At 45.3% G+C, this 27,586-nt stretch overlaps 1 protein-coding gene across 1 annotated transcript; it reads left to right on the top strand.

The window, feature by feature from the left end:
* The first annotated feature begins 236 nt into the window (after positions 1-236).
* On the top strand, positions 237-27,081 carry PHRF1 (PHD and ring finger domains 1). The gene is given in 42 exon segments (XM_030451120.1): positions 237-323; positions 7,711-7,802; positions 8,024-8,047; positions 8,128-8,250; positions 9,017-9,243; positions 10,132-10,213; positions 11,242-11,365; positions 11,548-11,645; positions 12,601-12,668; positions 12,670-12,753; positions 12,755-12,775; positions 14,205-14,267; positions 14,270-14,324; positions 14,698-14,831; positions 15,580-15,767; positions 16,492-16,505; positions 16,508-16,551; positions 16,553-16,612; positions 17,381-17,382; positions 18,462-18,613; positions 19,421-20,742; positions 20,744-20,884; positions 20,886-21,047; positions 21,049-21,142; positions 21,145-21,306; positions 21,309-21,495; positions 21,497-21,588; positions 21,591-21,761; positions 21,764-21,867; positions 21,869-21,904; positions 21,906-21,951; positions 21,954-21,971; positions 21,974-22,047; positions 22,050-22,248; positions 22,880-22,956; positions 23,550-23,593; positions 23,595-23,650; positions 23,653-23,754; positions 23,757-23,806; positions 24,838-24,915; positions 24,917-24,967; positions 26,112-27,081. Coding segments are annotated over 41 exon segments (5,031 nt in total). The 5' UTR covers positions 237-323; positions 7,711-7,735; the 3' UTR covers positions 26,247-27,081.
* The last annotated feature ends 505 nt before the right edge of the window (positions 27,082-27,586 follow it).

Raw genomic sequence — 27,586 nt, 5'->3', positions numbered from 1 at the left:
ATCCCCCTGTCCCGGTTCGGATCCCCCTGTCCCGGTGCGGGCCCCCCTGTCCCGCTCCGCTCCCCCCAGCCCCGCGTTGGTTCGGTCCGGGTCACCCCCCCCCCCCGTCTCCCTCCCTCTGCGATGGTCCCGCCCCGCTCGCTCTCACGCCCTCCGCCGCGCATGCGCAGTGTCTCAGTCCTGCGGCCGCCGGCGCTGCCGCCACCCGGAAGTGTTTCCCGTGAGGCTTCCGGGGCGCGGGGGCTTCCGGCTGTGAGGCGGTTGCGCTGGTCCGGTTCGGCCCGGCCCGGTCCGGGTATGTGAGACCCGGGTCTGCACCTCCTGTAAGTACCCGGGGGCGGATACCGGGGTGCTGGGGGCGGGGGCCGAGCCGCGGGGGGCGGTGGCGGGGCCGGGGCTCACCCCGCTGCGAGCTCCGGAGGGAAGCGGCCCTGAGGCGGCGGCGTTTGTACTGCCCGGTTCTGTCCCGGCACCGCCTCCTTTGTTCCTTCATTCCCGGGCTGCTCCCGCTGCATGACGGCTGCCGGCAGATGCGGTCAGCGTTGGGCCGGGCTCTCCCGGGGGTGTTTGCCCGGAGCCCTCCCGTGGGGAATGGGGGGGTGAACTAAACCCAAAGAATAACCCCAGTAAATAAACCCAAATAATAAACCCCAAGGGTTCTGACGCTTTCCTCCTCCAGCAGCACACCTCCGGGTTTGTGGCTGAGTGCATCGGAGGTCAGAAGCTTCTTGCAGGTTTCTGCTTGGTGCTGGAGGCTGCAAAGCTCTGGTGTGAGGGCTCTCTGCCTCCTGACAGGTTCGGAGCCGTGTAGCTGGGGACTGGGCAGCCCCTGGTCTGTAACGGGGGTGGGGGTGCTTGCTGTGCTCTGAGTTACCTTTTTTTAATGTTTATTGTGTCTGGGTGCCTTGCTGAGGTGTTGCAGGGGTGTTTGCTGTGTTGTTTTCTTGCTTGACAGGCAGCGGGGCTTGGAGCCTTTTGTTGTGGCTGTGCTGACACCCCCAAACAAATCATAAAAGTGCAGGAGGTTTTGGGTTGGTTTTGTTGGTGTCTTGGTGCTTTTCCCAGCCGTGTAAACATCAGGGAAAGCTGGAGGTGAAAGGGTCAGGAAGGGGGAGTTTTCCCAAGAAAAGAAACCTGGAGAGAAGGAGGAGGATGAGCAGCACTGGGGAGTGTTTGATCCACAGGCTGAACACTGAGCCAGTGCCTTCAGGAGCTGCAGCTGGCACTGCCCAGAGCTTGGCTGCTGCCTTCAGGTCAGAGGGACAGAACTGTCCAGCTGCTCCTTTGGGACATTCACAGAACCTCTGCAGCTCCAGCTTTGCATTAAAGCTCCCTGAAGAGCCCAGTGTCTGCTCCTGGGCAAGCTCTGGATCTGCAATTTAGGGTGTGTAAATTTTGGGGCTGGGTCAGGATGGGGGTGGATAAATCCTTCCTCACTCACCCCAGGATTAATTTCTGTGGTTTATCTGTTAGGTTTTTAGGCACTTCCATTATTTAAACCATTGAAGGGGCAATCCTGACAGTGGTGTTTCAGAGTTTATCTTTTGTGACTTTTTTGTATTGTTTTGTTTGTCTTTTCTGGATGTCCTGTACCCTGACCTTAGCCAGGCTCCTGACACAGTCTCCCATAGCAGGCAAGCTCAGGAGATGTAGGGTAGAGGAATGGGCAGAGAGGTGGAGTAAGAACTGGCTACAGAATAGATCCCAAAGAGTGGTGATCCATGGAGCAGAGTCCAACTGGAGCCCTGTGAGCAGTGGAGTCCCCCAGGGATCAGTGCTGGGTCCACTCCTGCTCAACATCTTTATCCATGACCTTGATGATGGGGCAGAGTCTGCTCAACAAGTTTGGTGCTGGGAGGACACCCCAGAAGCTGTGCTGCCATCCAGAGGGACCTGGACAGGCTGGAGAGCTGGGTATTACAAGGGCAAGCATCCCATCTGTCAGGGTTTAACACTGCCCTGGTGATTAAACCAAGTACCAGACACTCTCTATGAGTCCCCCTCCCCTCCCTGATAAAGAAAGGAGAGAGAATAAGGGAGAGAGACTGATGGGTTGGAAACTGAACTGCACAGCTTTAATGAAACAGGAATGATAAATAGGAAAAATGACTAAATCTATACAAATAGACAGGAAAATGGATCCCAGGTTCCTCCCTCCCCCCAATAACTCTCCCATCCCCACTGAGGCTGCAGGGCAGCCCTGGGACAGTCCAGGCTGGAATCCTGGGGTCAGCAGCAGTTGGGAGCTGGAGGCAGGAACACAGAGATTCAGGCTGGGATGGATCAGGAGCACAGGCAGAGGAAGGGATGGAATCCTCCCAGGATGCTGAAGGAAACAGGGAAGGGTGAAGGAAGGGAAGCAGGAAAGGCAGGAAGGGCAGGAAGCTGGAAGCTGGCTTGAGCCTGGTGATCCCTGAGATTTCTCCTGAGTCTGAGGTGTATGGGATGGAATCCTCTGTTTGGTCAGTTCTGGCATCTCTCTTGTCCCTTCCTCCCCAAAGGAGCTGCAGGTGGGACCTCTTATTCCTCCTGGAGGGTAAAATGTTCCTCAGAGCTGAGCAGTGTCCTTGGCTCTGCACACCAGGCTCTGGCTGGAACTCTAACCATGGAGTGGGATCAGTCCTAGAAGCAGACACTGTCTGAGAAACTTGCTGTGAATTTCAGCAAGTGCAGCTGCTTACAAGAGACTGAGCTGAAAGCAAAAGGACAAGACAGAAAATGAGCTCTATCCTGGCCCAAACCATCACATGGGGATGATAAGAGTTGGATTTGTGCCATTCCACAGCTTGAACATATAATTGTGTGTTTTACCACCAAGCCCTTTTAACAAAGCAGGACATTATATGGCAGAATTTGAAGCTTTGATTTTTAGAGATGAAAAAAAGATATCTATAAAAATGCTAGTGAAGAAGCAGTGTGTCTTCAGGTGTAAAGTCTGGAAAAGAACATCTGGGAAAGAGCAGCCCCAGGTACCAGGATTGGTTGGGGACTGAGCTGCTGGAGAGCAGGGAAGGGGAAGAGGAGCTGGGGTGCTGGTGGATGGAAGGATGCCCAGGAGCCAGGGATGTGTCCTGGTGGCCAAGAAGCCAAAGGCACCTGGGGGCAGGAGGAGGCGGTGGTCAGGAGGTCCAGGAAGGTTCTGCTTCCTCTCTGCTCTGCCCTGCTGAGGCCACATCTGGAATCTTGTGTCCAGTTCTGGGCTCCTCAGTTCCAGAAGGAGAGGGAAGTGCTGGAGAGAGCCCAGAGCAGAGGAGTGGAACAGCTCCTGGTGAGGAAAGGCTGAGGGAGCTGGGGCTCTGCAGCTTGGAAGGGGTGACCTCATTCCTCTTTATAAATACATAAAGGGAGGGAGCCAGGAGGATGGTGCAGGGTCTCTTCAGTGCTGCCCAATATAGGGACAAGAGGCAATGGTATAAACTGGAGCATAGGGACGTTCCAGAGAAACACCAGGAGAATTTGTTTGCCTGTGAGGGGTGAGGAGCCCTGCCCAGGCTGCCAGGGAGGTTCTGGAGTCTCCTTCCCATCCAGAGCCCCCCTGGATGTGTTCTGTCACCCTGCTCTGCCAGGGGTTGGACTCCAGGATCTTTTGAGGTCCCTTCCAACCCATAAATTTCTGTGATTCTTAAAACAGGGGAAAGTTGGATTTAGATTTAGAAGATCCCTTCCTTCCTTCCTTCTTCCTTCCTTTCCATTCCTTCCTTCCTTCCTTCTTCCTTTCCTTCCTTCCTTCCTTCCCTTCCTTCCTTCCTCCTTCCTTCCTTTCCTTCCTTCCTTCCTTCCTTCCTTCCTTCCTTCCTCTTCCTTCCTTCCTTCCTTCCTTCCTTCCTTCCTCCTTCCTTCCTTCCTTCCTTCCTTCCTTTCCTTCCTTCCTTCTTCCTTCCTTCCTTCCTTTCCTTCCTTCCTTCCTTCCTTCCTTCCTTCCTTTCCTTCCTTCCCTTCCTTCCTTCCTTCCTTCCTTCCTTTCCTTCCTTCCTTCCTTCCTTCCTTCCTTCCTTCCTTCCTTCCTTCCTTCCTCTCTCTCCCTCTCTTTCTCTCTCTTGAAGTGCTTCTTTGATAAACACTTATCCTGGAGGAAACATTCTTCTCTGTTTCTTAAAGCCAGTAGGAGACCCTGTTGTAGTACAGCTTGAATAATTTGTAATTATTTAGCTGTACAAGTGAAATCAGTGGTGGCAGCTGCTGTACAAATGTAACCTGTCCTCCCAGCCTGTGCTGCAGCACCCACCCAGCCTGGGGCTGGGGAACTCAGCAGACACCTGCCATGTACTTACCCATCTTGTCATCCCTGCTTTTGTGAAAATACTGTGAGGTTCTCCTGAAAAAGAACTGGAAACCAGATGTTGAGGAAGAGCAGAGGCAGCGTGCAGATCCTGGAGGGACGTGGCAGGACCCCAGATCAAGAATCATAGAATGGGGCTGGGTTGGAAGGGACCTCAGAGCTCATCAAGTCCAACCCTTGATCCACTCCCCTCGTTGGTTCCCAGCCCATGGCACTCAGTGCCACATCCAGGCTCTTTGGAAAGATCTCCAGACCGTGAGAATCCACTACTTCCCTGGGCAGCCCATTCCAATGCCTGATCACCCTCTCCAGAAAGAAATTCTTTCTCAGCTCCAACTCTAAACCTCCCCTGGCACAACTTGAAGACCCTTTGTTGCCTCTTGTCTTGCTGAGATTGCCTGGGAGCAGAGCCCGACCCCCCCTGGCTCAACCTCCTTTCAGGGGAGTTGCAGAGAGTGATGAGGTCTCCCCTGAGCCTCCTCTTCTCCAGCCTCAACACCCCCAGCTCCCTCAGCCCTTCCTCACAGCAATTCTGCTGGATCCCTTCACAGCTCCTGCTCTTCTCTGGACCTGCTCCAGGCACCTCAAGCTTCTTCCTGAGGGGCTGAGGGGCCCAGAACTGGACACAGAACTCAAGCTGTGGCCTCCCCAGAGCTGAGCACAGGGGCAGAATCCCTTTCCCTGGACCTGCTGGCCACGCTGGTTCCAGATGTCTTGCCTGGGGGACTGGACGGATTTTCCTTGTGTGAAATGGAGTCAGAGGACAAGGGATCTGCCACCAGCTGCCTGCTGGGGACAGATCCTGAGTTTACTCTGGATGGAATCTTTCAGAGTGGGATGCAAGAGGAGAGGAGGGGTGGGATGTGGGAGCCTGTCCCTGCAGCAGGGTCCTGCACACCCTGGGGTGTTTCCCAGGAGCACAGAGGGAGCAGTGGGAACAGCAGTGGGGGCAGCTTGGAATTCCCTCTTTCAGGTGGGCTGCAGATGCTTTTTAGCCTGCTGTCCATCTCCTCTTAACCAAACTTCTTGTTTTATACACCAATAATACTAAAAATACTTCCTCTCTGTTTGCTGTTGCCAGTTTCCAGCCCAGGGGTTAGGAAAGTTCTGATGGGGTAAGTGAATTGCAAGCTGGGCCTTTTGGGTGAGGGTTGTGAAGGAATGTGTTCATTCACAGGGGGATTTGTTTTGAAAGGTTTCCCACAAGGAAAACCAAAAACCAACAAAACAAACTTGGAAATGCCTGCTTATTGTTGTTAAATAAGAGAACATGCTCTCATATTACACATTTTGTCCACTTTGGTTTCTTTCTTAGGAGCAGTTGACCAGTTTGAGAGAGGTTGTTTGCAAGATTTGTGACATGCTTAAAATCTCCATTTCACTTCATCTTGCTTGGTTCCTCCTTGTCCCACAGCTCCCTTACAGAACAGACTGGCAAGGTTTGAAGACCTGATTGTCAAGCTGCAGTACCAGATCTTCCTTAACACCAAGCTTTGCCCCTGAGCAAAGTCCAGGCTTGCATTTCTAACATAAATCATGTCAGATTGTCAAGTCACGAGTGCTGATTTGCTTGACTCTCTGCTTAAAGGCTATCTCAGTGTGGGGCAGCAGGGTGAAAAAAACACTGCTAGTTGTGTTGTTCCACAGAGTGCAGGAATGCTCTTTGGAAGTCTGGTTATGGGTTAATTTTGGTCAGGACTGTGGTTTGGGGGGAATCCTTTCCTCAGTGAGCACATTGCTGTGCTTTGAGGTGAGCTGGGGAGCAGGGAGTGGTAGTGAAATGGAGGCTTATCCATGGTTTTACCCCCTGAGTGGCTTTGGTTGGGTGCTGCCTGCAGCTGGCAGTGAGAGGGCAGCAGGAACTTGCTCTGTTCCCACAACCTGGGCATGGGGAACTGGCACAGAGGGATCCAGGAGTGCTCTAAATCCCTGCAGCTGCTCTGGGTGCTGCCAGGCTCTGCCTTTGTGCATCCTGGCTTGGTGCCATTGCCAGCAGGTGTGTGTTGCTGGAGCTAACTTAGCTTTTTGGGAAGATATTGTATGGTAAAGTTTCTGTTTGGATAATTCATACCATATCGCCACTGCTGAAAGCTGAAAATCCTGGTTTTTCTTCCTATATTTTTCCCAATGACACCATGGACTGACTGCTTTCTGAAGGAAGTCTGCATGTTCTCAGCCATCAGAAAATTTGCTTTTTAATACCACTCCTGTCAAACAGCCACAAAGTTACCTGGTTGCTTAAACCTCTATTTAGGGAAGATTTCTTACTGAGCTTAGAAGAATTTTTACCAAGAACTTGAATTATGGTGAAATTTGATCTTTTTTAGTTTTAGCTTCTTTTTTTCCCCCCTGAAGACTCTGCAGCTTGGGCTGGTTTATCAAAACCCACATTTTTGGGGCTCTTAAGTGCAGAGCTGTGCTTCATGGCTCAGAAAGGGAATGTGCAAGTAAAGCTACTCATCCAAAGCACTTGAATGAAGCATAATGTTTTGTTCCCAAAATTCTCTTAATATGCAAGACATGTAATGTGAAGCAGGGAGAGTGGGAGAGGAGCATCCAGTTGGAAGTTTTTTGCCACACTTGAAGAATCCATTTTGTTTTCATACTGAGGGCTGACATTTAGCTTTATGAGTGCCAATTAATTCTGGTTTTCCATTACTTGCTTACAGAAGCTTGCAGGGATCTGTTTTAACACTTTGTAGGGTTATGTATGAAGGGCTTTGGTTTGATTGTCAGCATGAGTTGGAATCCTCAGACACCTCTCAGTGTCTGTCAGTTTTATTGCCAGGCTCTCTAATGCACAGCAGTTACTGTCACCTCTATCTAATGTGCACCAAATTCAAGTTTCCTGTCTCTAGAATTAATGTGAGGTCTGGAGTACTCCCTCAGTTTTCTGTAACAGCCAGAGCTTGTTGAAAAGTGGCCTTTCTTATTAACAAAGGAAGCCGTAAAAATATGTAATCACTGATCTTTTCTTTCTTCAGCTGAGCAACACGAGATAATTTTTGATGTTGAAACACAACGTTGTCATGCCTTGCCAAGGTGTCTCCTGTGTTTAGCTTGTGCACTTGTTATTGCTAGGCAAAACAGGATTGGTTTGGGTGGTCTTAACAGGTTTTCTCTTCCCCATTCTCAGTGGGGTGATGTTCTGGTTGCTACATTTTCTGTCATCCTGAAGCCAAGGATAAAGTTGAACCTGTCCACCTCAGCGAGTCTCCCAAGCAGCTGGTTCCATTCTGGCTCAGCAGGGTGTGAAACTTCTCCCAGTGATCCTCTCTGCCTGGAGCCACCTCAGCCTTGAACTGGGAAGATGAGTGGATGGTGTCAGAAGCCTTTGGCCCTTCTGCCCTGCACCTCTGTGCAGAAGGGATGGATGCTCTTGGCCCCTGCTCTGCTTCTGCAGGTGCTCACTCAAGTCTGCCTCCTTGCAGGGAGTGGTGTTCCTGATGTCCTGCCATGGATGGGGACAGCCAGGATGAGCTGATAAACCAGAATGCTGCACTAGGCAAGGGCAAGAGACAGTGTGTGGTGCTCCTCATGTGAAACAGGTAAATCCCCTCTCTGCATGTGCACATTCCACTTTTGAGTTGGATAACCTGTTTGTCTAACCTCCAAAGAGAAGTAAAGATATATTTATGACCATTTATTTTTTCACTGACTTTTTTGTTTGTTTGTTTGTTTGCTTCTTAAATTCTGTATCTCAAACTGCTTACATGCTTCCATTGAGCTTCTCAGAAGAGGCAGGTTTGATACTCCTGAGGAAATCTGGTTTCTCCTGAGCAGGATTTCTGTTGTTTCCTTCATAGTTCTGTCTGCATCAAATGGGTGTTTTCTCTCTTCTTTTCAAGAAAACAATGGTGGAAATAGCTGTGATTCAGAAGATGACACCAGAAGTGAGGAGGAAAATGATGACACTGAGGAAGAGGGAGGTGAGGAGGACAGGGAAGAAAGTGAAGATGAAGAATTAGAAGGTAGGCCTGTGAATGTGCATTAACAAGAATTGTTTTAGTAAGTGGAGGAAGAGTGGGATGAAACCTTTTCCTGCAGAGGTTAGCCAGGAGGTGTAAATGCCCAGATGCTGTGTCAGGCCTGTGCCCAAATCCTTTACAGGAAGATAACAGACATACCTGTATTTTGTACTGAATTTAAAACAGTTTTCAACAGTGTCTGCTGAGTGTTTTAAAAAAAAATTAACAAAACCCAAGGTTCTTTAAGCAGTCTCCAGCTGGGAACCTGGATTCCTTTACTCTCAAAATAATTATTGTTGAAGTCTTTTATATCATCTTCTGCACATAAGTGTATTGCTGCTTCTTGCCCTCTGGAGTGTCTTATTTAAAAAAAACAACAAAAAAGCAGCTGGATACATGATAACTTTATTATAACTTCATTTTTTAATATCAGTGTTCAGTGGTAGCCTGACATACACTACTCTGATTTTGATAATCTGTTGTTTTTCTGCTTTCTGTCCTTTTAATCTCTTGCAAGACTAGTCATGTTATCAGGCTTTATTTTTCACCAGAATAATCTGTTGCTTTTTAGTGAAGGGAATTAGGAAAAAAAGAAAAGAGCAAAAAGGATTGCCTTAAACTGGAGAGGCTTCAGCCACTCTTGCAGTCCCAGAGAATAACCCTACTCCAAGTTTCCTGTGAACTGGTGCCCCATCCTGCCCACCCTCTCTATCCTCACTGCTGAAGCCCTGCAGCACATGAATTCTTTTTTCATCTCTTGCTGTTTCAGATTGTGAAGATGATGATGAAGAGGAGGAGGAAGAAACTGAGTTTGCTGGGAGAGGAATGAGCAGTTCTCTGAAATTTGAGCCCCACGTGAATGGAGCGAGCGTTTCCTCTGATGAGGATGGTGAAAACTGCCCCATTTGTCTCAACACCTTCAGGGATCAGGCTGTTGGAACTCCTGAGAACTGTTCCCATTACTTCTGCTTGGACTGTATTGTGGAGTGGTCCAAGGTGAGCTGTTTTGTCCCTTCTGGTTCTGCTGTTGTGCTGGGATGAGAACAAAACTCTGTATTGCCTTTTTTTTTTAAGCTGTTTTACACATACTTGGGTTACTGCTCTATTTGGCAGGATTTCTGTTTCTGAAGTGTGGATCTGTTTTTCTTGCACCTGGTCTGATCTGTCCTGTCCTCTGAAAGCTGTAATGTCATCAGCAAGTGTGTTTCCTAGTCAGCTAAAATTCTTTTTTTCAAGTCAGGACAGCATATTAGGAGTTTTCTGTTAGTGTTTTTTACATAACCTCTGTATATCTCTCTCTTACCTCTTGAATTACATGTGGGCCTTTGGATAGGATCTGTTGCCAACAGTGACACTTAAACATAAATAAAATACTGCAGACTAAACCAGCAGCTTGCCTCTGAACTCAGTTTTCAGACAGAGCATTTGCAGCCTAGCTGTGCAGTTCCCAGGCTCAGAATCCATTGGTGAGCATTACAGCAAACCTGCTGTGCATGCAGCACTCCCCATGGTAATAAATAAAAAAAATAAAGAGCTACTCCTACTGAATATATTTGCAAGTCATTTCAAGGCTTTCATGAGCACTATTGCAAGGCAATTTTTGGAAAGCACTTTGATGCTTTGGCAATTGAGTAATAATTAAATGACTTGGCTATAAAAAATGCTTTTCTAGACCAGTGTATTTTCTCTGATACAATAGGTTGGTTGTAAAGCAGGAAAAGTCAGATTTAAGTACTTAAAATGTTCAAGACCAATAGCTGTTAAAATTACAACTACATTAATTTAATGCTTCTTACATTAATAATTGAAGATTTCCTTTTTAAAAATTGAACCAAGAGATGTAGTTACCAACCCATATGAGGAAATCTGTATTTTTCTTTTCAGAATGCAAACTCCTGCCCTGTGGATCGAATCCTCTTTAAGTACATTAGCATTCGGGCACATTTTGGTGGTAAAATCTTAAAAAAGTAAGCTTTCTGCTGTACCCAGCAACAAGGTCAGTTGCCACAAGTCACTGCTCAAACATTCACCCTTGTGGTGTGTTTATCTGCTATCTGGATTCACTATTTTTCTCCTGTTTTGAGATTGCATTTTCAGGAACCATTACATTTTTTCTTCCTCTTAATCCCCATTCCTGCACTCTTGTGTGCTGCTGAAGTGGGGCATCCTCTCTGATGGCAAAAAAGGTGTTTTGAGAGCTGCCTCCTTTCCACAGCAGACATTTGACTCCAAGCTGTTCCCCCATCCACACCCAGGAGGATGCCCCATGGCATGGAAGTGCTCTCTTAACAAGGATTGGAATCATTTAGGTTATACCTGAGCTCTTCATTATTTCTCACTGCCACCTGTGCTGTGCAGTGGTTGTGTTGGTAAGGGGAGAGAGACACAAGGCAAGGGTTGAGCTCTTGAATGCAGAGGCTGAGTGTGCTGGTAGGCTCTCAGAACAGAGTTCTGAGAAGCTGTCATTGCTCTTTACCAGCATCACAACATGGTTGTTTTCAGGGAACATGGAGGAGTTTGTTCTGTTTTCATAAACAGATGGTTTATTATTAAGTGTTTGCAATTTAACAGGATGGTGAATTGACATTTAAATCATATCTCCTGGGTGGGAAGGGGGGGAGGGGAAGCCAAGCTTACTCTCTTCTTTTGTCTTGGTTTTCAGGTTTGGATTTTTTCATTGTTGTTGACTACTTTTGTTCTTTTTTGGGAATCTTGTTTCTCACCTGTTCTTTCAATGCAGTTTTCTATAACTGCAGTTATAGAAACTATATTCTGTATATTCTATAACTTTCTGCCAGTGAAACAACTTCATTAGATATTTTCAAGCATTTGATCATGTCTTGGGTGTGTTAAGTGAATTAAGTGAAGGCTCTGGCATGTAACAGCCATTTTGGTTCATTCACTTATAGATGTTGCTGCAGGTACTGTTCTGGTGACAATGGATAATTCAGAAAGTGACACGTTCTGCATAAAATGTGAATCCCTCTTTTATTTAGATTCCTGTTGAGAACACAAAAGCTCAGGGTAGTGATGGAGAGGATGATCCAACCTTCTGTGAAGTGTGTGGCAGAAGTGACCGTGAGGATCGCCTGCTGCTGTGTGATGGCTGTGATGCAGGGTAAGAGAAGTTAAAATGAATGGAACACCCTTATATAAATGAATTGTTTCTCTGGAGATTGGTAAAAGCAGATGGCTTGATCATTAAGCACAAGAAAATGTGTTGGCCTTATGCAGCATGTGGGTAGGGGTGAAAGACTCTCTTCCCTTGGTAAAGAGCACACTGTTTTTTCTTTCCTCAAGATATCACATGGAATGCCTTAATCCACCTCTGAGTGAAGTCCCTGTGGATGAATGGTTCTGTCCAGGCTGTGCCCCCATGGGTGGCAGTGCTGCTGCAGGTAAGGGGTTCATGGTTTTCACTCAAAGCAAATACTTTTTTTTTTTGACTTATCATAGACTGGGCTGGGTTGGAAGGGACCTCAGAGATCACCAAGTCCAACCCTTGATCCACTCCCCCCGTGGTTCCCAGCCCATGGCACTCAGTGCCACATCCAGGCTCTTTGGAAAGATCTCCAGACACGGAGAATCCACTACTTCCCTGGGCAGCCCATTCCAATGCCTGATCACCCTCTCAGAAAGAATTCTTTCTCAATCTCCAACCTAAACCTCCCCTGGCACAACTTGAGACCCTGCCCTCTTGTCTTGGCTGAGAGTTGCCTGGGAGCAGAGCCCCGACCCCCCCTGGCTCCAACCTCCTGTCAGGGAGTTGCAGAGAGTGATGAGGTCTCCCCTGAGCCTCCTCTTTCTCCAGCCTCAACCACCCCCAGCTCCCTCAGCCCTTCCTCACAGGACTTGGGTGATGTGAAGCATCTGCTGGTTTGAAGACGTGTTTAGACATGTTTAAGACATGTTTAGTTTTGTCTGTTTTAACTAATAGTTTTGATGTTCCCTCTTGAACCTAAAGAGTTGGCTTGAAACTCTTTACTGATAAGAGGATCTCATTTATTAAGAATTTCATCTGCACTTACAAGCTGTGGCACTGAATTTCATCTACACTTACAAGTTGTGGAGCTGCAGCTTATAGGTGTTCTTTAACCTTGTCTGAGGCAACCCCAGCACTTAGTCCTAAACTGTGTTGCATTAATTGGGAAGAATTTGTTAGTATCCTGACCTCAGATTACCTACAAGAGTTGTTTAAGTGTTGTCTGTGCTCATTTCCTTCCGAGAGGGAAAATTCTGCGTTAGTGGTTTAAGAAAGCGAACACCAATTTGTTTTGGGTCTTTTGTCTGAAATCCTTGAAATGCTTTCATCTGTACAAAAACAAGTGACCTGGGCATCTTTTTTTTTTCCAGATACAGACCATGTCAGTGAGGAGGAGGTTGCTGCCCTGGTGGCTGATGTTACTCCTACCACCAGTCGGGCTGCGCCCGCACGTCCGGACCCGAGCGATAGCCCGGACACGGCAGAGCGAACGGGTCAGGGCCACAGTGAACAGGAACAGGATAAACAACTGCCCAGCAAATCCAGGTATTGGACAGTGTGGGCATGGATCTCTGGAGGAGCATCAGGGAAGAGTTGGATTAAGTGCTCCCCTAGGGAGCTCAGCTGTCTGTGTTGACGTGGGTTGTAGCCCGTGGAGTTCTTCAAACACGTGCAAACTGAGCACAGCACATGACCAAGGCCCTGTTGGAAATTATTGCTGGCTTCCTGCAGAATCTGCATTTTTATCACCTCAGCTGTGAGAAAAATTGTGGCTTTATTTCCAGTGGCTGTTAATGCACAGTTTGTGCACCACCCCTGGTTTTTTTGCCATGCTTTTTTGCAGGGACAAGGCATGGGTTTTTTGTTTTGTTTTTTTTTTATTTGCTTGCTTGTCTTCCTACACCCTCTCCAATAGCAGTAGAATCTGTTGGCCACCTTCAGCCAAACTGAAGAGAAAAATTTAGTATTTTTATAGTCTTTACTTGTGAAAGTCAGCCTCTTACTGAAGAGAAATAACACAGATGTTAGTGTCATCAGTGATGTGGCAATGTGAGTGCAGCCACATCAACAGGTACCAGAAAAACTATGCAGGAAAATTTCCCAAGTATCTGATGGCTGCAGCTGGCATGTTTCTGGATGTTTCTGTTAGCTGGAATAATTACAATCCTTTAGGTAACAATTAGTATGCCAAATTAAGAACTTTCAAACTTGGGTCTCTCCTGCTGGTTGGGAGGAACAATCTCCTGCTAATTAGCTCCCCAGAGTTTTCTTGTTAAATTTCTCATCAAAATAATTGTAAATGAGAAGTAAGGGGAGAAATTTATGGCAAATTCTGAATGCTCTGAATTACAGCTGTAAGTACAGTTTGAAATAGGTGCCATGAACAAAGATCTAGCTTGGGTTAAGTTTTTATAATGTTTTCTTCTCTTGATTTTAAGGCCTGCCCATAGTGCTTAGCACTGTGCCCTCCATATTCATTATATCCTCCATGGTGGGAGATCACCTTACTTGGCTGCACCTTTTATTTCAGTGGGGTCCCTGAGATGTGTGCTTGAAATGCTGCCTCTTGGTGTGTTTCACAGCCCTTGGATAAATCTGACCTAAAGAATGAGGAGTTCAAGGTGTGGTACCTGAGTTCTGTTGGTTTTTCAGTCTTTGCTCATTGCACTTTGCTGCACGATGAGCCCAGAGTTCAGTTAGATGGATTTGGGAAAGTTCTTGAGAAGGTTTTCATTGAGGAAATGTCAGTCTTGGGGATTGCTCTGAGTTAGAGTTAGGCAAGCCATGACATACAACACTGAGGGAGGCTGAAGAGCCATGGTCGTGTTCTCCTTGCAGCTAGTAGGTGAGCAAGTTAATTAATAATTGCTTAACAGGCAGCTTGGTGACACGACTTCTTATTCAGATATCAAATTGTTTTTCCATCAAATGTTTTATAATAACTTGTTGCTGCCCATTACACAGCATGTACCAGGTCCCTCATGTCCCTCTCCTGGATGAAACAATTGAGGCAGTTGTAGCAGGCCTGAACACAGCCATATAACCAGCGACCCTCTTACACCACGGGCTCCTCCCAGGCAGAAAAGAAGAACAGGTAAGGAGATCAAACACCTTCTGTGGTGCCCATCTGCAAGGAGAAAAGCTTGGGGAAGATAAACCTGAATCACACAAAACACTCGAGGTCACCTGTATGCTGCCACACCTGTGCACTACATTACTGCAGCAAATATACCACATTTTCTTGTTTCTCCATCCTACCCTCTGCCCAGAAGGGTCTTAAAGTTACTTTTTAAAATAATTCCTAATAACTGCACTTTTTTTTCTGTGCTGTTTTATATTGTTGCAGCACACTGAAGGGCTCTCGGAGCTGCTTTGTGCACATAGGAAGAATGAAAAGGGGAGTACAGGGAAAAATGCAGTGCCAGCACTTAGGCAGATACATACCTGGTTACCTTTTGTCCCATCAGGTAGAAGGAAGAAAGCAGGAGGCAAAAAAAGGACAAAATCATCTGCTGGGAAGAGGAGTTCAGGGACACAGCTGAAGAGACACAAGCGTCTGACAAAAAAGAGAAGGGGGAAGAAGATGAGAGTGAGATCACATGTGAGTTCCTGATGTTGTCATTAGCTGCCATTTTTCAGCCATCTGTAAAAGCACTGTATCATAGGATTAGATGGAAAAAAAATAGTCTTACAGTGATATCACATAACCTTTTTCTGGTGGAAGTATGTGCAGGATGTGTCCAGTGTCCTCCAGAAAGATGGAAACAAATGGCAGCTTCCAGGCAGGCCCGATGGGTTTGCTGACAAATCCTTTGCCTGAACTGCAGGCACACTTTGTGAAACTGTAAGCATGTCCTGCAGCCTTCTTGTTATGTCTTGTCATCCAGCTGGAGTGTTTATTTGATATGCAAGCTCATTTAGAATTGCCACCACCTGGTATTTTTAATAGGCTATGGATGTGTCTGTCTGTCTGTCTCACTGCAAACCCAGTTAATCAGCCATAAGGGCTCTCAGAATCTGCTTCAGCTGTAGGTGGTATTCTCATGTGAACTAAACTGGATACCCTGCACCAGCTTGACTCTTGTCCTCAGAGTTTACGTCTTACAGCCAAATCTGTCACTCCAGCCATTAATAAGGAGCTGACAATACAGAATGACATTATTAAGATTTTTAGAAACTTAATTTATTTGGCACTTCAGGCTCAGGATGAAGTAACTTGTAATTTAATAACAATACAGACAAGTAGTATTCTGCTGAGCATCCACAGCCTACATGAAGGATTTGGGGCTTTAGCTCCAGGTTGATACCTGTCCTGACATCCAGATAACCCAAGTTCTGTGTCTCTGCAGGTGAAAACTGATGTGAGTACTCGCTCCCGCATTGCCAGAGCCCTGGGGCTCAGCAAACCCCTGCGTGGGGCATCCATCCCTTCCATCTACAAACCAACAGAGCCCTCTCTTGGGCTGATGAGAGCAGACATTGGTGCAGCTTCTCTCTCTGTGTTTGGAGATCCATATGAGTTGGATCCTTATGAAAGGTAAGAGATGTCTGGATTATGAGCTGATAGTGTCAGGTGGTTTGTCCATGTCTGAAGGCTCCTAACAACATCCTGGCCTGTTCTTTCTTTACTTCTTGACTGAGTTGCTGAGCTCCTAAAGAATCAGCCTTCTTTTAAGAGGTCTGTTGACATTAAAAAGAGGTTTGTGAAACCTTTAATAAGACCTATGGGTTACTGAGAGGTTAGGATCTGAAGGAGTGGGATCCTAAGCACTCATTTTCTGTTGGGTTATTTTAAGTGAAGATAGCTTACTTACTTGATATGCAATAAATAGTGATTTCACATTGAATTAGGTTGGACCTGGGGAGTCTCCCTATTTCTTCTTTTTCCCATCTTCACTTTTCCAGACACTTTATATGAAGGAGTAATCTTACTATGCCATGTTTGTGTCACTTTTTAAACTTTGGATTTTGGAGAGGGAGCATCTGAAATTTAATTTTTCACAGAATAAGTCTTTTTGATTGTTTGTGTCATAGAAGGAATTACCCATTTTAAAAATAAAAATTACATTTGAATCTTCCTGGTTGAAATTACCCTGTTCTATTTACATAGCCACAGCACATGCACATGGCATTTTTTAATGTATCATAATTAAATTATGTACTCTGACCGTGCTGTTGTAGTAGCATTATCTGCTTCATCTACATGACATGAAAACCTGATACAATTTCAGGGTTCTTCTGTGTGTGTGTTTTATTCACAGTAATGAAGAGATTCCAGCAATCCAGATTCACCAGTGAGCACCAAAAGGAGAATTCTCTCCCCAGTCAGCACTGAGGTCTCACCGCCCTGTAGCCAGACCTGTTTCTCTGGGACTGCCCAGGGTAAAAAACCATCAAGTTACTTTTTTAATTTTCTTAATTTTCTTATTACACTAACAAAAGAGGAAACGGGGTGGTAAGCCTGCCTCAAGGCTTTTTCTGACCCTGAGTATTTGAAAGAGTGTGTGTGTGCACATGCCTGCATATGTGTAGATAAATAACCACAGCACTGTATGAATAATTCTTTTTTTTATGTTGACAGGCACACACTTATTCTTCTTCTATTGCTTCTATTGCACTGAAATTTCAGATGGTATTTTCCACCTCAGTCTGGCTCTTGCTGCTTTTTTGTTTTGATTTTAAAACATACTTATGAGTATGTTTTAAATCCCAGTCTCATTAACCTTTTAAAACCTCTTCTTATTTGAGAGGGCCAGGGAATTTAGTTGCACATCCAGAGGAAGAGAAGAGGAATATCCTCACTTTCTTTGGCCATTTGTTGGAGCTCAGAAAATAGAGAGAAATCTCTTTGATTCTGCAGTTTAGCAGTTATTTTGCTGTCTGTCAGGTGAATGTGTGCAGCAAGTTGTGTCCCCCTGTGCCTGCCTGGCCCAGGGAGTGGTGCTGGCTGCTTCCCACTGGCAGCCACAGTGAATTTCCAGGACTGAGGTGTAGGATGCAGTGCAGGGGGGTAGGACACAGAGAGCAGGAGCATAATAAGTAGAAAAGGGATAGGGAAAATTCCTGAGACAGCTACCAACAGAGCCACAGAAAACCACAAGGCTGAGGGAGCTGAAGATAGGAGGGTTCACCTTAAATTAAAGGTGTGAGAGGTTCCCATGCCCTCCTCTGATGCACCTGACTTACAGTTGGGTTTCTCAGAGTAAGACAGGATATTTCTATAATAACTTGAAATATTTCTCTACCTTTCCCATCTCAATCCTGAAGGAAGCCTTTCAAGAAGCTTTTTCACATCCTCTGAGTTATTGAGTAGCACATTTTTAAGAATGTAGAACTGTTTAGCTGAAACTAAAGGCTGGATTTGTCTGGACTACAGTGAGTTTCCTCCTCTGACCTGGGCAGCCATTTTTTTTTAAGCCTTCCCATTTTGTCTTTCTATTCTATGTTGCACAGGTTTTTGACACACATTCTGTTTGGAAAGCTTGCTTTCTTGTGCTACAAAAATGAAATGTTGCTCCCTCAAAGAGCTGAGCCTATTGGTCATTTTTTTAAGCTTAAAAACCCAAACAAAACACACCTCCAAAAATCCCACCAACACAAAAGCAAAGGAAAACAAGTAAGCAAAAAGTCACACCCCAACAGCAAAAACACACAAACTTTTTCAGTCTGTGTTTCAAAACTAGAGATTTCATATTTAAACCATTTTCATTCCTCCTCTGCCACACTCCTGGCTACCATACCCAAGGCACCTATGTGCATTCTGACTGGTGCTGAACTCTGGTTCAAGCTGCAGCAGAGTTTTTTAGGTAGCAGGATAGACCTGAGGAATACATTTGTGATTTGGGGAGGGGGAGAGGCAGCTGGGATGTATCTGAAGTGCTTAACAATGGCTTACACTTAAGATGGGCATCTTAGATGCACTAGAAGGTTAATCTTGGTACCCAACACAGTGAGGACCACTCTTAAATAAGATTGAAAGTGGTCTCTGGTATTATTACATGCTTTCCTACCCCCAAAACTTCCACAGGGAAGTCTCTAAAAGCTTTACCTTCTGTTGATCAGAGGGAGATGGAGGCTGAGTAACTCTGGGGAAGCCAAGACTACAAATGAACTTCCCTGGCTGACCTCTGTTTATGCCCTTGATTTTGGTTTCTTTTTAATGCAATGTGTGTGTGTGTAGAACAAGTGCTGTAAGAGTAAAGGAAATATAACCCCTCTGAACATGCAGGAGCAGTGTACCTGCCCTGAGTCCTGAGCAAGAAGCAGAAGCTGCCCCCGTGCCTGATCTGCTGGGGAGTATCCTGTCTGGACAGAGCTTTCTCATGATGAGTAGTTCAGATGTGGTCATCAACAGAGATGGTTCGCTGACAGCAAAGAAGGCAGGTAAGGGTTTGGCACTTCATGTTTAGTTTGGCCTCTTTGTTTCACCCATGGTCCTACAGGCTGCATGGCTTCAAGCACAGGGATACTCCTACTGAGCATCTGAATATGTAGGGTAGATTCAGTAGCTGTTAGCAGTAATCTGTCTTCTCTATGCACTGAAATAGTGTTGTCTGTTTCATTGCAGACATGAGATGTTACTGGACAATTTTGGTTCATAGGTAGTTTCCTTCTTTCAAAAGTTCTGCACTGTAGTTTGTTTTCTTATCAAAAAAAAAAATGGAGGAGGGGACAGAGCAGAGATATCTTAGTACCAGTGGTTCTAGCACATTGCTGCCATGCCTGTGAGCTGCACTTCTGCATGCAGAGCAGTGATGAGGACCTTGGCAAGAAGTTTCTTTGCAAAGCTAGAGCTCTAGAGTAAAGTGTTAACATGTTTAGCTGTGTCTTCCCTTGGCATGGAATTATTGGGAAATAATCTCTTCAAATTGAAACTCAGAGCTTTATTGTTAATATAAGTACCTATAACATTCTCTGCTGCAGTATTTTTTATCTATCAGAGACCACAGGGTAATAAACACAAATCTGGTGATGTCTGTTTTCTAAATATTAGTGTTTACCTCAAAGATGCAGTTGTCTGGCAATAAACCTTGATCATCTGACCAAAAGAACGATTGGATTGCCTTGGTGCTGTGTGGTAGGTTTTGCAGACCAGTGGAACTTAAAATAACTACCTCAGTACTGCTTTTAATGTGAGAAAATGTCCAGCTAGGTACTGAAAAGCTTAATTTAATTCTTTGCTTGTCATAGCTCCACTTCAGAGAAAGTCAGCAAATGACCTGAGAGTGGATGATGGTTCAGGACACAACATCCCACTGAGTACACTGCACTCAGGGACCACAGCAGGCAGCTCCATTGCTGGACCTTCAGTTTCCTCGGGGCTGGGTACTCCCACTAGACCCTCCTCCTCCTCCTCCTCAAGTTTGTTTTCATTGCCTTCAGCCTCACTGAACAGGATTGAACCTGCAGCAAACCCTGTGCAGACAAAACCGGAAAAGGCAACGGTAAAGTCAGAATGCTCAATGACACCCAGGTCTGTTCAGACTCAGAATATAGGTACTCTCAGCAGGCATGGCTCCAAGTTAGGTGAGATGACCAGATTTAATGGAAATGCTAAAAAATTTGCACCCACTGACTCATCTTCAAAGCCCCTGAGCTGTAATGTGAATTCTGACTCAAAAGCTGTAACAGTGAGGCAGCCGTTAAAACCACCTCCCAAGAGAATTGACATCTTTGAACTTCCTAGGATACCAAAGATCAAAAAGGAGACCAGTAGCAAGCAGGTGGAGGCAGAATCCACAGGAAGCCAAAGCTGTGACATCCCCAGCTCCTGTATAACCCAGCTGACTGGCAAGGAGAGCTCTCATCAGCCAGGGAAGGGCAGCAAGGGGGAAAGTCAGAAGCCAAGTGCCAAGGAATCTCAGCAGCAAAGGCAGACAAGTGGGGCATCTTTTCCTACCAATACAGGCATGTATAGCAGTTCATCACTTCTGGGCAGTTCAGTCAGCAAAGGCCCAAGCTCTTTTGAGAGTTTTAAAATCAATATTCCTGGCAATGCAGGGCATCCCAGCAGACTGTCTAACCCAGGATTCTGTAACACCTTCCGCCCTGTGGACGATAAAGCGCAGCAGAAGGAGAGTCCTTCACCTCTTTTCTCAGTTAAGAAAAAGCAGGTCAAAAGTGAAATATATGATCCCTTTGAGCCAACAGGATCAGATTCGAGTTCAGCAAGCAGCAGTCCTGAGAGGCTTGGCTCAGGGATCCCACTAACTAACATAACCAGGACTATTTCGATTGAAAATCCCAAAGTTCAAACATTTCAGACTGTCCGTCGTTTCACCCCTTGTGTGGTAGAAAATACATCTGGGTCTGGGGCTGACTCTGGCATGCCATCTGGTAGCACAGAGCCTCGTGGTAATGTGGCTGGAGAAAGCAGGATTGTGGAACAGATCTCTGACACGGAGCAACAGGACAATGTGGATGAGGAAGAGTTTCTAAGCAGTCCTGGCGCTTCATCGGCTGTTAAGCAAATCTGTAAGGAAGAGTGTTTAAAGGAGGAAGGCAGAGAGGGCAACTAATGTGTTCTTAAATGCTGAAGAATTTATTAGACCCAGTATTAATGTGAAACTAGAAGCAGATAGTCCTGCAAAGAATGATAAGCAGCAGAAAGTCCAAAAGGAAGAACAAACAGAGAAGCGGTCGCGTTCCAGATCCCTGCTCGGACTCCAGCTCCCGAGGCAAGAAGAAGATGAAAAGGAAAAAGGCACTTGGGAAGGAGCGTAAGAGATCCCCATCAGGGTCTAGGGATAGAGCAAAGAGATCCCCATCAGGGTCTAGGGATAGAGCACACTCAAGGGACCGAAGCTCCAGATCTGCCCTCTTGGTCAGGTGGAGAAGAACAAAGCAAAACACACACAGTGAAACCCAAGAGCAGGAGGTCTTCTACTGAGCGTTCTAGCAGCCATGAACGATCTAAAAAAAGAAAACTAAGGAGAAAACCAAGGATAAAAAGGCAAAAGCTTCTTGCTCTAGGGAGAGAAGGAAATCCAGGTCACATTCAGTTAGTCCTGGGAGTACTTCTGAGTTTTATGAAAGCAGGAAAAAGAAAAGACGGTCTCGGTCACGATCAAGACGAAGGAACATTCCCGATCCAACAGCAGTGAGAGGACTAAAGACAGAAACACAGGAGAGGCAAAGCACGAGAGGTATGATAAAGACAGCAGCTTGAGGTCAAGAGACAGAAAGAAGTTAAGAATCCAGGTCCCGGAGAGGAGGAAGTGGAGGTCTCGATCTCGGTCTGCGTCTCGATCTCGGGAACACAAAAGCAGAAATCAAAGGAAAAAGGCCACGATCAAGATCATGTTCCAAAGAAAGAAAACACAGATCAAGGGAGACCTCACTTCCCCCTCCACCAAAAAAGGACAGAAGCCTCCAGTTGAAAACGTGTCCACGTTTCTGGAGCAACCCCACTCCTTCAAACAAGAGCCAAAGGAGGAGCTAGTGCTAGAAGAGCTTTCCATAACCATCCAGCCAAATGTCAAACTTGAGGAAATGCAGCCTGAGACCCGAGCTCAGTATCAGGAGGCCCAAGACCTGTAATGGTAGATCCCACCTGTGAGAAAGTGAGCAGTGAAACTGCATTCCCTGTGCCAGAGATCACAAACATTAGTGTTCCAGTTGGCAGTGTGGGATTCTTCTGCTGAAACAGAATTAATGAGTAGCAGTGATCCAGCCAGTGCTTGGGAGCTGTAGCAATACAAACCTTGAGATTACAGTTAAAATAGAAATACTTCATTGTGTCCTCTCTGATGGAGCCTCCCCCAAAGAAAGAAGTTATTGTGCACATTCCAACAGAGACTGCACCAAGTCAAAGCTTGTCCAAAGCAAAATTCCAGATTGTGTGAAGGAGGTTAAAGATGAGTGCCTTGTGTCCAGTGAGAAAACCAGTCATTTCAGTAAGCCTGAACTGGAAGTGGTACCTCAGGGTTCTGCACTGAAATCAAAAGCACCGGTGAAAAGAGTTACCTGGAATCTTCAAGAGGAAGAAAGTGGCACATTGGCTGCTGGAAAAGCTCCAAGTAAGTCTCTTTGGGAACAAACAGGGTGTGTAAGGCTCAGGTTTCCATGGCTAAACCTGGCTGTAGTGTAACAGCTCTGCCATCTGAGCTGGGCTGAGCTTGTGGTTTCCAATCCTGAGAGCTGGCATGTTGCATTTGTTGGAATTAATTTGTTGAAATTAAGTGTTAATGAATCAGAGAGGACGTGCTGTCAGCAGAGCTCAGCCAGCCAGCAGCTTGTTTGGCCATGAAGCATTCATTGCAGCCTCCATCTCTGAACTGGCAGCCCTGAGTTCCACCCTTTCTTCAGTTAACTGGAATGGTTGTTTTGCTTTCAGGATTTATAAATATTTCTTGGAACTGAGAGAAATATCTGTAGCTTGCTCCTGTGAGCTCTGCTAAACCAAAGCTGCTAGAAATAGCAATTTGTTGGTTACTGTCTTGGAAACCCAGTAAAAAGCAATTGCTCAAGGCTGCAAATCCTCTGTTATCAGAAGGTTTAAAATGTTGGTCACTGCTAAACAAGATCATTTTATAGCTAGCTTTGTTCTTGCATCCTTTTATTTTTTTAAAATATAACTTTGAACCCTTGACCCATTAGGTTTTATTTTGTTCTTAAATGTTTTCCTTTTCCTTCTCTTGGGGAACCTAGGGATGCCATTTTACAAACTTCAGCGAGCAAAAGAAGGGGCCTGGAAAGCAGAGGACTTGAACCAAACATTAAATCAGGTGCAGTTAAATGAGCCTCCTCCAACCAATTATATGATTCCTGAGCCTTTGTTTCCTGAGCTAGATTCCTCTCAGGTTGGTTTGTGTTCTGGCACCCAAGTGTCATGGAAGGCATCCACCTCATCTGTGCCTCGTGCAACACCCTCCTCTCATGGCAGAGTTTTGCCTTCCTTGTTTCCCATGGCCCATGCACATCAGCAATCCTCTCACGCATTCAGTCTCTCAGGTCTCCTTTCACTTGGAGGAGCACATCTCTGAATTCTCTCTGTACATTCAGCTTCTGTTTTCAGCAGTAACTTGCAGAAGAGGGTGCTGTTAGAGGAGCTGTGAGCTTCTTGATTCAGGCTGTAAAATTTGGCCTGGTGTCATTGGTGTGTGTCACCAGTCTGTACTGTCACCAGTTAAGAGATGAGTGAGTGGGGCTGTTGCTGATTTGGGGTGCACAGAGAGACCTAGTTTGAGGGCTGGCATTTAAACTGATTTAAACTAGTAATTACTTGATTGTTTGAGTGGATAGAAGATGCTGGCAGATTCTGCTGTGATGCCTTCTCGTGTGAGTACAGATATTTACAAAATTGTATCTTTTTCAATAGGTGACCTGTCAAAATTTACCTCTGACAGCACCTCTGCCTCCAGCCTCCCCCCTATGCCCCTGTCAGCCAGCCCACAGTGCAGTTCATCATGCAGGGCAGTCTTCAGCACTTGGCTGCGTGGCAGGACAGAGCCTGACTCCAGAACCAGGCAGCTTGGCTACTGCATCTGAACCAGGGATCCAGGCTGCTTCCATTGGAAATGCAGAAGAAAGATCAAAGCACCCAATCTCCAGTGGATAAAAATGAAAAACGAAGAAGTGAGTGAATGCTGTCCTGTAGCCAAATGCAGAGCATTATGGGCTGAACTTTTCAAAGTTTGAGGCTTTTTTACCTTTCTCTGTGCTGTATATTCCCAGCCCCTTGTGTCACTGTGGTTTTGGTGACTGTACTAACCCAGGAGTGGCAGGCAATTCTTTCTGTGAATTCTTTCAGGATTCACTCTGATGATTCCACTTTCTGCTGCCTATTGCATTGAGACAGAGAGGGTTTAAAGCATCTAAAATAAATTCCTGAAACTTTCTTGCATGAATGTTTAGAAAGGGCCTTCCCAGAAGTCAGAATGTCTGAATTTATTTAGACACCTGGTGTTTTCCTTTCTAATTAATGTTAATGTCAATTCTCATAGCAGTTTTATAGAGAAGCAGGATTGTTTCTTGCTGCTTATCAGCACTGAAAATGCAGAGATAAGTGGAGATTTTTCAGTGCTAGTGCCTTGCTGCTGAGTTTTGGTTTTGCTGCACAGACCATCTGCTCTGGGCATAGTGCAGTTTAGGAACAGAAACTTCTTAGCCAAGTGTTTTACTTTTTAGCACAAAACAAAAAAGTAAAAACAGTTTTCCAACTGAACCTCCATTTATGTTTTTTTTAACTACTTTGACACAATATATTCTGATGTCATCTGTAAACCTGAAATTGCTGGCAAGTGCCATTTTTGGAAGCTCTAAACAGCTATAAGTGGCTGTTTCTAGAATCTGAGTTTTGATGGATGTAAGTTTATTTCAGAACAAATAGAGGGGAAGGATGAAAGCAGATTGATAAGTGGGTATTGTAGTCGCTTAAAACACATTCTCCAAGACATGGAATAAATGTTACATAGAAAAAAGGTTCCTGATGGCTTGAACTGGGTATTTGTTTCAAGACTGCAATTTACAGAAAAGGAAATCACTTTGGGTTAGCTGTTACTTGGGTCATTGAGATTCTGAAATGAGTCTTTTCATTTCTAAGAAAAAGCAGATTCAGAAACCATCCCTAAGACAGCACAAGTAATGAACTTCTCTTTGCTGTGCAGTACATGAAAAAGCTTCACATGCAGGAACGGGCTGTGGAAGAAGTGAAACTTGCTATTAAACCCTTTTACCAGAAGAGGGGAGATTACAAAGGAGGAGTACAAGAACATTCTTCGAAAAGCAGTGCAAAAGGTAAGCTGGGAGTGAAATGAAGAGGAAGATCTGTGCAGACTGTCAAGTAAGTTGCAGTAATTTGAGTTGCACTTCATCAGCATTCCATTCTGTCACTGAACAGCAAAGCCTTGGGCTCTGGCTCGTGCTGTGCAGTCTTGGGGTGAGCTTTAAGCAGGACTGAGCAGTGCCATTTGATGAGAGCTGTCAGAATGTTCCCTTTAGAAGATTGTTTTTCTAGTGGTCTGAGCTTCAGCTGCCTGAGCCCAAATGTTCTGTGGTGTGTGCCTTGGGTGAGATGGTCACATCTCTCTCATTAAGAACTTTGGCCAGAATCATCAAGCTGTTTCTGATAAAGTGAGAAAATACTCTGTGAGCAGCTGTGGTGTCCCTGAACTTTGGAAGAGGGCCTTGCAGTTTGCTGATGTTGACTTTTGTCTCAGATTTTAGTGCTAAACAGATTGTGGCTGAAAAAAAGACCTGATGAGCATGTAAGTGTTGTCTTGTTAGAGTAAGTAATGCTCTTGTTGGTCAGGGCAGTTAAATGATACCCTGCAGAGAACTGGATCTTTCCCTGCTCTGCTTTCCTGCTGTCACTGAGAAATTCCATCATAATCAAAATTCCTGAGATAATGGCTGCAATTCACATCTTCTGCATGACCCGTATGAACCTTAACTCTGTGTCTTAGGAGAGCCAAGGGACACCAAGAGCTGAAGTCCCTGTGAATCTTGTCTGAACCCTGATAAAGTTCTTCATAGGGTCCGTTCTCTTTATTCCTTATCTCAAAATGGACCCTTTAAAACTGCCAGGTTCTTTTAATCTCAGCATTGCTTCCTCAAAATCATCAGGAAAATGGGGAAATCAAAACTTCCTGGGTTACCATTTGTTGGGCAAAAACTGGCTGGAAGGAAAAGCCTGCTGTAAAAATTAATAATTATCTTTCAGTGATGCTTCTTAATTTGGTTGGCACTCAATCAGGTAAGCCCTGGGCCATTTCTGGAATGCTTAACATAAAGTATATCTCTTCTTCTTGTTGAGACTTCAGGACCTCTGTAAGGAATTAGCCCCCTGGGAAGCTGAGGACTTGTCTATCATTTGTCTTTTGCCTGCCTGAACTGCTGTAATTACTGTTAATTGACAAAATGCCTTTCTAATCCCTTGTAGATATGCCACAGCAAAAGTGGAGAGATCAACCCTATGAAAGTAGCTAACCTGGTGAAGGCATATGTGGAAAAAATACAAACATATGAGGAACATAAGAAATCTGATGGTGCAGAGCCACGTGAAGCAGAAAACTGAAGGCAGACCACAGCAAAGCATGACTTGGCCTAAAGCTTCTCCTGGCTGCAGACACTGTGCCAGAGGGAACAGTGGATCTGCAGTTGCATCTCATTGAAAATACCCTGGGAGAAGCAAGGTTATAATAGAACTTATCTGTGGAACCTTCTTTTGAATTGTTTCCATATGGGAATGAATTTAGGGTTTGTTTCTTTTTTAATTACCTACAGAACTAAGTAACAGTGAAATGCCTCAGACCAGCAGAGTAATTCAAGAGGAAACACAGAAGAGATTCAATGTTTGGACTCCTGGATTGCTAGTTTTCAGGGTTACTTTGGTTACACTTTTGGGCTGTGCACCTGTCCTTGCTAAAGATTTGAAAACTGGAGACCATTTTTCCTATATAGTATCTTGAAAGCTGTATCCTGTTTCTGTTGTGTTTATTTATCAAAATATGGATTGGTCTTTAGAAACTTCTGATTTAAATACTTGAAATGTTGTCTTTTAGCCCTTTTGATGGTGAGCAAAGCTTTACTTGCTCTGGCATCTGGGGATTGCAGAAATGAGCTAACCTTTATAAACTTCAGAAGCACTACCCAAGCCCTGCTGTATTTACATTCTGTTGGAACTACCTTGTTAGTGAAGAGTTTAATTTCAGAGTGGGGGACTGTTGCACTTCTGTAAATAATGCACTGATGGCTGGTTTTGTGGTCTACCTTTGAGGGGAAAAAACCAAAAACAAGCAGCAAGCATTGTGAATTTTCAGTAACAAGCTGGAGGGATAAGGTTGAACTGATGTACAGAGCAGATATGTGACAGAATTTATAAAATTATTTTGACTGGTTTTTGTCCCATAGCAGGTGTCATTTGTTTGGTGTACAGCTGCTTCTTTCTCCAGCTGTTCTGGATAAACCTGAGTGCTTGGCTCTTCTGTAAGGAAAATTCTCTCTAGAGAGGACTGGAGTTGGATAGGTAATTGTTCCTCCTCTGGAGGAAGCCTGGTTTTCCTATCAAGAAGCAAAGGAGCCTGGCACACCATTTTCCTTTATTTAAAAGCACTCCTTGTCTGCCACCCCCCTGAATCATCTGTCCTGGTTTACATTCAGATACATTCAGCACCCTCCAGCCTGACAAAAAGCATCATTCCCCCTCAAAATGTGATAAGTTGAAGACACTTCACAAGGAGGCTGAAGAGAAAACCACTGAGTTGCAACTTAGAAACTGACTTTCCCTTCAGAGGGACTGAATGTCTGTGTCTGTGGGACCAGCTGGCAGCAACACCTTCTATGTTAGGGCTTTTCCTGACCTCTTAAATGCACTTGAAAAAGTACCCTGTTCCAGGAGAGTTTGCTCTGCTTGTC

The sequence above is a fragment of the Calypte anna genome, chromosome 5 (assembly GCF_003957555.1).
Source record: "Calypte anna isolate BGI_N300 chromosome 5, bCalAnn1_v1.p, whole genome shotgun sequence".
Taxonomy (NCBI): Eukaryota; Metazoa; Chordata; class Aves; order Apodiformes; family Trochilidae; genus Calypte; species Calypte anna.
This window is presented reverse-complemented; position numbering and strand designations above follow the sequence as displayed.